This window comes from Chrysemys picta, chromosome 3, assembly GCF_011386835.1.
Source record: "Chrysemys picta bellii isolate R12L10 chromosome 3, ASM1138683v2, whole genome shotgun sequence".
NCBI classification, from domain to species: Eukaryota; Metazoa; Chordata; order Testudines; family Emydidae; genus Chrysemys; species Chrysemys picta.
Genome location: NC_088793.1, coordinates 29,192,240 through 29,202,879, shown reverse-complemented (window position 1 = coordinate 29,202,879; position 10,640 = coordinate 29,192,240). Strand labels below are relative to the sequence as shown.

The 10,640-nt window shown below is 48.0% G+C and overlaps 1 protein-coding gene across 1 annotated transcript; it reads right to left on the bottom strand.

The window, feature by feature from the left end:
* Positions 1-1,934: 1,934 nt before the first annotated feature.
* Positions 1,935-10,083, bottom strand: LOC135982188 (uncharacterized). The gene is made up of 3 exons (XM_065587679.1): positions 5,760-10,083; positions 3,360-4,179; positions 1,935-2,549 (listed from the first exon to the last, which is right to left on the bottom strand). The coding sequence occupies exons 2-3, from the start codon at positions 3,898-3,900 to the stop codon at positions 2,407-2,409; spliced, it is 684 nt and encodes a 227-aa protein (XP_065443751.1). The 5' UTR covers positions 3,901-4,179; positions 5,760-10,083; the 3' UTR covers positions 1,935-2,406.
* Positions 10,084-10,640: the final 557 nt, after the last annotated feature.

Below are 10,640 nucleotides of genomic sequence, written 5' to 3'. Positions count from 1 at the left end.
ATTGTCTGCTAAGCACCCAGAAGAGGCCGAGGGCGATCTGGGTGCTGGCAGATGTGGGGCTGGCAGACGTGGGGCTGCATTGCTACACAGCAGCAACCCCTTGCCTTTTGGTAGAAGATGGTATATTACGATTGGTATCCGTCGTCATCGTACTGCAGAGGCTATCAGTCATGCTGCACCGTCGGCTGCCAGCTTAAGATGTAAAAAATAGATTTGTTCTGTATTCATTTGCTTCCCCTTCCTCCGTGAAATCAACGGCCTGCTAAGCCCAGGGTTTTCAGTTTAATCTTTGGGGGGACCATTCTGTGTGACAGTTGTTTGTGTTTCTCCCTGATGCACAGCCACCTTTCTTGATTTTAATTCCCTGTACCTGTACACCATGTCGTCACTCGGCCCTCCCTCCCTCCCGCCCTCCCTCCTTCTCCTTGTCCGTCAGATACTAGTTTCGCGCCTTTTTTCTGACCAGGCGCCATAGCTAGCACTGGGATCATGGAGCCCGCTCAGATCACCGCGGCAATTATGAGCACTATGAACACCACGCGCATTGTCCTGGAGTATATGCAGAGCCAGGACATGCCAAGGCGAAACCCGGACCAGCCGAGGAGGCGATTGCAGCGCGGCGAAGAGAGTGATGAGGAAATTGACATGGACATAGACCTCTCACAAGGCACAGGCCCCAGCAATGTGGAAATCATGGTGTCACTGGGGTAGGTTCATGCCGTGGAACGCCGATTCTGGGCCCGGGAAACAAGCACAGACTGGTGGGACTGCATCGTGCTGCAGGTGTGGGACGATTCCCAGTGGCTGTGAAACTTTCGCATGCGTAAGGGCACTTTCATGGAACTTTGTGACTTGCTTTCCCCTGCCCTGAAATGCCAGGATACCAAGATGAGAGCAGCCCTCACAGTTGAGAAGCGAGTGGCGATAGCCCTGTGGAAGCTTGCAACGCCAGACAGCTACCGGTCAGTCGGGAATCAATTTGAAGTGGGCAAATCTACGGTGGGGGCTGCTGTGATCCAAGTTGCCAGGGCAATGAAAGACCTGGTGATATCAAGGGTAGTGACTCTGGGCAACGTGCAGGCAATAGTGGATGGTTTTGCTGAAATGGGATTCCCAAACTGTGGTGGGGCCATAGACGGAACCCATATCCCTATCTTGGCACCGGAGCACCAAGCCACCGACTACATAAACCGCAAGGGGTACTTTTCAATGCTGCTGCAAGCCCTGGTGGATCACAAGGGACGTTTCACCAACATCAACGTGGGATGGCCGGGAAAGGTACATGATGCTCGCGTCTTCAGGAACTCTGGTCTGTTTCGAAAGCTGGAGGAAGGGACTTTCTTCCCGGACCAGAAAGTAACCGTTGGGGATGTTGAAATGCCTATCGTGATCCTTGGGGACCCAGCCTACCCCTTAATGCCATGGCTCATGAAGCCGTACACAGGCAGCCTGGACAGTAGTCAGGACCTGTTCAACTATAGGCTGAGCAAGTGCCGAATGGTGGTGGAATGTGCATTTGGACGTTTAAAAGCGCGCTGGCGCAGCTTACTGACTCGCTCAGACCTCAGCAAAAAGAATATCCCCATTGTTATTGCTGCTTGCTGTGTGCTCCACAATATCTGTGAGAGTAAGGGGGAGACATTTATGGCGGGGTGGGAGGTTGAGGCAACTCGCCTGGCCGCTGATTACGCGCAGCCAGACACCAGGGCGGTTAGAGGAGCAGGGCGCGGTGCGCATCAGAGAAGCTTTGAAAACGAGTTTTGTGACTGGCCAGGCTACTGTGTGAAACTTCTGTTTGTTTCTCCTTGATGAACCCTCCAAACCCCCCCCCCCCCCGACCCGGTTCACTCTACTTCCCTGTAAACCGACCACCCCACCCTCCCCTCCCCTCCCCAATTCGAGCACCGCTTGAAGAGGCAATAAAGTCATTGTTTTTTCACATTCATGCATTCTTTATTAATTCCTCACAGAAGTAGGGGGATAATTGCCAAGGTAGCCTGGGATGGGTGGGGGAGGAGGGATGGAAAAGGACACACTGCATTTTAAAACTTTAACTCTTATTGAAGGCCAGCCTTCTGATGCTTGGGCGATCATCTGGGGTGGAGTGACTGGGTGGCCGGAGGCCCCCCCACCGTGTTCTTGGGCGTCTGGGTGAGGAGGCTATGGAACTTGGGGAGGAGGGCTGTTGGTTAAACAGGTGCTGTAGCAGCAGTCTCTGCTCCTGCTGCCTTTCCTGCAGCTCAACCATACGCTCGAGCATATCAGTTTGATGCTCCAGCAGACGGAGCATTGACTCTTGCAGTCTGTCTGCAAGCTGATGCCACCTATCATCTTCAGCCTGCCACTTGCTCTTTTCATCCCGCCATTCAGCCCGCCACCTCTCCTCTCATTCATATTGTGCTTTTCTTATGTCCGACATTGACTGCCTCCACGCATTCTGCTGTGCTCTATCAGCGTGGGAGGACATCTGCACGTGAACATATCGTCCCGCGTCCTCCGTTTTCTCTTTCTAATGTTCACTAGCCTCTGCGAAGGAGAAACATTTGCAGCTGGTGGAGGAGAAGGGAGAGGTGGTTAAAAAAGACACATTTTAGAGAACAATGGGTACACTCTTTCATTACAAGGTCGCATTTTTCCTCTGCCTGCCGGTTTGGTATGAGAGATCACTCACGCCGTGCCCCAGGCAACATATTTTGGCTTGCAGTCAGCCATGGTAGGCCACAGTCTTTTGGCTTTTTTAACCTTCTTAACATGCGGGAAAGGTTTCAAACAGCAGCGCATTTCCCATATCAAGGATGAATTGGGTTGGCCATTTAAAATGGGTTTTCAATGTAAAAGGAGGGGCTGCGGTTTCCGGGTTAACATGCGGCACAAACCCAAGTAAACCACCCCCCCACACACACACACCCGATTCTCTGGGATGATCACTTCACCCCTCCCCCCACCACGTGGTTAACAGCGGGGAACATTTCTGTTCAGAAGAGCAGGAACGGGCACCTCTGAATGTCCCCTTAATAAAATCACCCCATTTCAACCAGGTGACCGTGAATGATATCACTCTCCTGAGGATAACAAAGAGAGATAAGGAATGGATATTGTCTGCATGCCAGCAAACACCGGGACCATACGCTGCCATGCTTTGTTATGCAATGATTCCAGACTACGTGCTACTGGCCTGGAGTACATGAAGGAGAGCTTTCTGGAGATGTCCCTGGAGGATTTCCGCTCCATCCCCATACACGTTAACAGACTTTTCCAGTAGATGTACTGGCCGCGATTGCCAGGGCAAATTAATAATTAAACACGCTTGCTTTTAAACCATGCGTAATGTTTACAAATATTTACAAAGGTACACTCACCAGAGGTCTCCTGTGTGCCCTGAGGGTCTTGGGTGAGTTCGGGGGTTACTGGTTCCAGGTCCAGGGTCACAAACATATCCTGGCAGTTGGGGAAACCGGTTTCTCCGCTTCCTTGCTGCTGTGAGCTACCTACAGTACCTCCATCCTCATCTTCCTCGTTCCCCGAACCATCTTCCCTGTGTGTTTCTCCATTGACAGAGTCATAGCACACGGTTGGGGTAGTGGTGGCTGCACCCCCTAGAATGGCATGCAGCTCCGCGTAGAAGCGGCAAGTTTGCGGCTCTGCCCCGGACCTTCTGTTTGCTTCTCTGGCTTTGTGGTAGGCTTGCCGTAGCTCCTTAATTTTCACGCAGCACTGCTGTGTGTCTCTGTTATGGCCTCGGTCCTTCATGGCCTTGGAGACCTTTTCTAATACTTTGCCATTTCTTTTACTGCTACGGAGTTCAGCTAGCACTGATTCATCTCCCCATATGGCGAGCAGATCCCGTACCTCCCGTTCGGTCCATGCTGGAGCTCTTTTGCGATCCTGGGACTCCATCATGGTTACCTGTGCTGATGAGCTCTGCGTGGTCACCTGTGCTCTCCACGCTGAGCAAACAGGAAATGAAATTCAAACGTTCGCGGGTCTTTTCCTGTCTACCTGGTCAGTGCATCTGAGTTGAGAGTGCTGTCCAGAGCGGTCACAATGAAGCACTATGGGATAGCTCCCGGAGGCCAATAACGTCGAATTCCGTCCACACTACCCCAATTCCGACCCGCAAAGGCCGATTTTATCGCTAATCCCCTTGAAGGTGGTGTAAAGAAACCGGTTTAAAGGACCCTTTAAGTCAAAAGAAAGGGCTTCGTCATGTGGACGTGTCCAGGCTTAATTCGATTTAAAGCTGCTAAAGTCGACCTAAACCCGTAGTGTAGACCAGGCCTTAGAGGCTCACTGTGACGCTCCACATAGCCTCTCTCTCTCTAGAGGCAAGGGTCACAGCCTACTGAGCCATTTTCATCATAAGCCAGCAAGGGAGGTGAAAAGAAGCTATCCTCCCTACCACAGTCTCTGTTGTCTCCCAGTCTCAGTGATTAATTGGGGAAGGGAGGGGGAAGCCTGGGCCCACCCTCTACTCTGGGTTCCAACCCAGGGACCCTATTAGTAGCAGCTATGGTAGCTGACTTTTTGGAAACGGGATGCGTACAATTCCCTGGGCCACTTCCACACAGCAGCCCCCACTTCCTCAATATCTACTTCACCCTTACCTCAGGGCCTCCTTCCTTGTGCCTGATATGGTTTGTACTGCTCAGTTTCTCCAACAGCACGGCTTCCTCCTACAGCTCCTGACACACACGCCCATCTGACTAACTGGGAGGCTTTTAACTAGTTTCAGCCAGCCACTGATTGGCTTCAGGTGTCCCAATCAACCTAGCTGTCTTCCCTGCCTTCTGGAAAGATCTTAATTGGCTCTAGGTGTCTTAAGTGACCTGGAACAGCTGCCATTTGCTTATTCTAGTAACAGGGATTTGTTTAGCCTGGGGCTAATATATCTGTCTCCCACTACTTTACTATAGCTATCTGGCCTTGCCCCGTCACAGACTAATTGGTGGACAAAATAATGAGGGATGGGCTATTCTACACATTACTCCCTTTTTGGGTCCTTATAGAACAGACAAAATAAAGATGGAAGAACAGAGAGAGGCTACTGAAACAAGCTTCACTATCATGGCTGCCACCCCCACCATCTCCCGGGAACCCAGACTTTCTTTGTCCTAATCCTGTGGGATGTCCCGACCAGCTTGGGCCAGAGAGAGGGATCCGGATGACATCACTACCCCCACCAGTTCCAGCTGAATCCCAAACACCACCTGAAATGAAACTGGGATTGGACTTTAACAACAGTAGCAACAACATAAGAACAGCCATACTGGGTCAGAACAAAGGTCCATCTAGCCCAGCATCCTGTCTTCCAACAGTGGCCAATGCCAGGTGTCCCAGAGGGAATGAACAGAACAGGTAATCATCAAGTGATCCATCCCCTGTTGCCCATTCCCAGCTTCTGGCAAACAGAGGCTAGGGACACCATCCCTGCCCATCCTAGCTAATAGCCATTGATGGACCTATTCTCCATGAACTTATCTAGTTCTTTTTTGAACCCTGTTATAGTTTTGGCCTTCACAACATCCTTTGGCAAGGAGTTCCACAGGTTGACTGTACACTGTGTGAAAAAATACTTCTTTTTGTTTGTTTTAAACGTGCTGCCTATTAATTTCATTTGGTTGCCCCTAGTTCTTGTGTTACAAAAAGGAGTAAATAACACTTCCTTATTTACTTTATCCACACCAGTCATGATTTTATAGAACAACAGCTCCAGCCCACCTCAACTAACAATTTATTTTAACGGAAAGTTCAGTTCTTACCATCTTTGATACCATCTCAGATACTGTCAAACAAGGGGATTTTTCCTTCCAGAACTCTCTCCAGCTAAAGGAAAAGGGAACAAAAAATGTTAAAATAAAAGCCTTACTTTATACTTTACATATCAAATGTTTTAACCTTTTTTCCTTCTTTTCTGTTCCTTTAATAAAAAGTTTAAAGGATTTTTAATGGTGTGTTTGCTGTATTAAACAGGCTGAGGTCTCTGTATACCAAACACCATACCTTATTTAACACTGTTTAATGTTGGAAAGTGATGGCATACATTAACACCTTTGGCCCATACATTCCATTTAAATTAATACAAATCCCTTCCTGCCTGTCAAGCACAGCTAAATTTAAGCAGATTATGACTGCCCCAATATAGACAGAAAGGATAGAAGCTCTTTCAATCCAACTAAACTGACCTGAAGGTTTGAGTGGTTGCACAGTGGTTGCCATTAACCAGTCTGTGTGGTAACTGTTGACAACTGTTGACTTTTTAATGAAGAACACTGTGCATGCTGCAAATTGTGTTCTGTTTTCCTAATGAGATCATCTTTACCCAAGGGAAATGTAGCTGTATACTTAACCAAAAACAAATACACAAAAAAGAATCAACATTGTACTATTGAAACATTAACTTGGCCAGTTACCATCTCAACTAGTTTGCTCAAACACTGCACCTCTACCCCTTCTCTTTGTCTGTATAGCTGTCTGTCTTTTGCCTTGTAAGCTTTTATGCTCAGAAATCATGCCTTCTTTATGTTTGGTTAATGTCTAGCAGATTTTTGGTGCCACCAGAAAATAAATACAAATAAAGAACATAAATGAACATAAAGAGTGTAAAAGTTCACTTCTTTCTTTCCCAGTTAGAGTTTTCCAACTGCTGCAAACCAACACATTTCAGAATTACTTCTTTTCGCCGAGCTCTTTGTCTTTCTTGTCTATTTTGACTGTCAGCACTTCTGGGCAAGAACAGTCTCTTACTAGACATATGTTCATATAGTAAGCACAACAGGCCTCCAATCTCAGTTGGCACCTCCTGGCACAACCACAATACAAGTAATAAATACTATTGCTAATTAAAACTGAGCACCTGTCTTATCCTGTGGTAGACAGAAGACAGGCATTCAGGAGGTATAGAATTATTTACATGTAGCTTACAATCTATTTTGCAGGAAGCCATCTGACTCTTACACTTTTCTATGGTGGTAAATTTAACTCCTGCTGACAGCAAAAGTAATTGCAGTACACAGATTACAACCGACTGTTTGGAAATTTTAACTCTGTTTCCCAATTCCATTTTTACAGTGTAAGCATTCCTACAGATCTGAGTTTCATTGCACAGATGGTCTGTGCAAAAACACAACAACAACTTATTGTTATATGGTTTTGGTGCCAAAACATACAGAAGGCTTATGTGCCACTACGGAAAGGTAAGTATTGAGAATAAGGCTGTATCTTGGGTAATAAAAGCTTCTTTTATTTCATATTCTCCTTCACAATGATGGCTGTTCCCCTAAATCTCTCTAGGCATTTGGCAGACAATAGAAAGGGCACTTGTTTCCTGAAATGTCAGCAGTTCTAGGACTTTGTTTGAACTAAACATTCCTACTTATAAAGCGTGGCCATCTTTGACTTCCATAGCAAGTTGGTGACTGGCCCAAATTCATGCAAGTCAGGGTCACAGTGATTTTCTTGAGAGGTGGTGTGGCGGGGCGATGACTCACCAGCGTGGCACCTCCTGCTGGTCATCCAGGGAATTAGCTCTTTTCCAGCTCTGGGGCGCCCTCTGCCGGCTGATGTGTCACCTGCCGCTGGCCCCCATGTCCCTCCCGGACCCCGGTGCCCTTTGCCCAGGGGTTCCGCCCATCGCAGTACCCCCTCACTCTGGGTCTCCCCTCCCTGGGGACCCCCCAACCCCACCTTGCCTTAGTGGCTACTGCCAGTCTCCATTTAGCCCCTGCTTACTGGGGCAGACGGCAGTCTCTAAACCACTCATCATCAGCAAGGGATGTAGGTCCAGCTGCCTCTGCCTATTCCTGGGCTGCCCCTCTGCAGCCCTAGTACCTTTTTGTGGGTCCTTAACTCGGCCTGCAACCTAGAGCTGCTCCCCAGCTCCCTCTGCCCTTCCCCAACACTGCTCCACCCTAGGTACCCTCCTCAGCTTCCCAGGCAGCCAGGTCCTTCCCTCTCTAGGGAGCTAGAGACAGAGTGTGTCTTCTTGAGCTCCTGGCTCACAGCCCTTTTATAGGGTCAGCTGTAGCCTGATTGGGGCGTGGCCTCACCTGTGGTTGCTTCCCCCAATCAGCCTAGCATTTCTCCGCAACAGCCCTCTCCAGGGCTGCTTTAACCCCCTCAGGGCAGGAGCGGGGTGACCACCCCGCCTCAGGTGGTATAATGGAATAGTACATGATGGGCAGAGCTAGTAATGCTCTATTCAAGGACTAAGGCAGCCTGGTCCCCCATATAGGTTCCAGCATGAAGAGTCAGGAGATCTGGATTCAATTCCTACTTTTATACTGACTGAAGCCCTGATTCAGAAAGGCTTCCCTATTCAGGACAGCAATTTGGCATGAGCTTAAGTTCCACTGAAGTCTGTAAAACTAGGGATAATCTGCTTAGTCTAATACTTTGAAATATGTTCTGAAGAAAAACAGTTTATACTGTAAGTGCAAAGTAAAAGTATGCAGGTGGATATTCTGATGGAAAAAAAATCCACAGGACTTGAGCCAAGAAGTCTGGGTTCTTTTATTCCTGTCTTTGTCTAGACTTCCATGCACAAATCACAATCTCTTTGTACCTCAGTTTCCCCATATACAAAAATGGGAACAATAGCTACATCACAGGGCCATCGTGTTCTTTCATTCATTAATATTTGTACAGCACTTTGCGAAGCTCGGGTGGAAGATTTAAAAAGTATTCACCGTCAAAGTTAATGCATGAGCTGAATTAGCTATTGTGCTCCAGCTCACTGAGTGGAAAAGCAAGCATGTGTCACTCCAAGGTGGCCAATAATCTTTGGCCAGCAGAAGCCACCCCACACATGCACAGGCATTAGTGTAAGTCACTTAGCATATCCTTTCACAATACTGAGCATGTCCTTCCCTATTCTACCCAAGGAATCAACTTGTAACTGCTTTTCCTCTTCCCCATCCCCCCACATATATATGGTCGCACAACCATTCAGCACTCTTCAGTGAGTCTCTGCAGGGTTTTTTTTACTATTCCTTCACAGCTTGTTTTTCTATCACTTATGAAAGACCCATCAGTGGAAAGAATGCTCGACACACATGCTTTTGATATTGCGTGGAGTGCATATCACAATAATCCTGTGTCAGGCAAGTCCAAACGCGTTGTGCATTCAGCAGGCTGCATTCATTGCATTCTAATAAAGAATAGCCACAAGGAAGTTTATAGTGTATCTGAATAAATATTCCAGAGTGTGTAAGCAGGTATGTTATTTTGTCCCCAAAATTGCTTGAAAGGTGCTTGTGGTTCTGTCTCAGCATTGGTCCTCTGGCTGTTTTCATCTCATACAAACTCAAGTCCAAAGTCCTACTTGCCCTGGTTTCCCATGTGTCATTAATTCATATTTTAACAAATTTTTCCAGGGATACATTCACTCAGAGATAAAGTAGGGTAATAATAATAGTAAAAGCTAATAAAAGTGGTTCTACATTTCACAGAACTAGTTCTCCCAGCCCTAATAAAAAATACGAACCCTGACATCTCCCAAAATGGATTTTCCCCCCTTTAATTGTTTTTATGACAATAAAAACTGTGAGGTGTACATTTGGCTGCTGTTAGGAAGTCAAATGGTAAATGGTACTTCTAGTTCACTACATGGGTGCCAGGCCTGCCGACAGCAATTCCGGGCCCCAGGGCAGAACAGTCAATGGGCCCCCTAGAAAGGGATGGCTGAGGTTTACGACACTGCTGGAGCCAGGCCCAACGCTGCTGCTGGCCCGGCATCACCATATGGGTTCAGAGCTGGACCACGTGCGGCGGCTGGTGCACACACGGACGAACTGTGGACGCGATCCGGTTGACATTTGGGTGGTGCTGCACCTGCGCTGGCTGGTGCCCATGAGCTGCTGACGGCTGTGCTGATGGGCGCGCTCTTCTATCATGGCCAGGGCTTCCACATGCCCGCCCAGTTGCCTTCGCCGGCGCCAGTACCACTCCATGCGCACCTAGGAGCCCTGAGGCCCACCCGGGAGATTTAAAAGGGCCTGGGGCTCCTGGCCGTCGCCGCTACCACAGCAGTGGTGGTGGTCAGGGCCCCCCGAGCCCTTTTAAATCGCCCAGGCCCCTGGGCAATTGCCACCTTTGCCCCACCCCCCTCCCGTCGGCATGCCTGATGGGTGCTGACCTCTTGCTCTTGGAAGGCACAACTTTTATTGTTCCCGCAGCAGCAGGTTGAGGTTGCAGGATGGAGGAAGCAGTGATATTTATGAGCACGTCATTACTGCTAATCTAACAAAATCATCATCCTTATTTTCTTCTGATTCTTTCCAATATTTTTTTAAAATTACAGTGTGAAATTCACCTGCAAAAGAGGAGAAATCTACTAACCTACTTTGCCCGTGCAGGATGGAGAAGTGGATATTTAAGAGGAGATACTTTTCTCTCTCTTGCAATCTAAACGAGAGATCCAAAAGTAAGGCAAAGGATTAGAACAAATTATATTTATTGCTAATTTAGGGCTAGATTGTCAACTGCTTACTCACCATGCTGTGCTGCGCTACTCACATTCAATTACTTGTGCAAGTAACTGCTCACCACTGAGAGTAAGGGGTTCACAATCTGGCTTCAAAGTGTTCTACAAACATTATATAATTTAACTTCAATGCACCCCAGCTAGCCTACTGTACACATAG

Coding starts and splice junctions, on each gene's coding strand:
- LOC135982188 (XM_065587679.1), bottom strand. CDS start 3,900: ATGATGGAGTCCCAGGATCGCAAAAGAGCTCCAGCATGGACCGAACGG. Junction 2,550..3,359: donor GGGCACACAGGAGACCTCTG/GTGAGTGTACCT, acceptor CTCCTCCACCAG/CTGCAAATGTTTCTCCTTCG.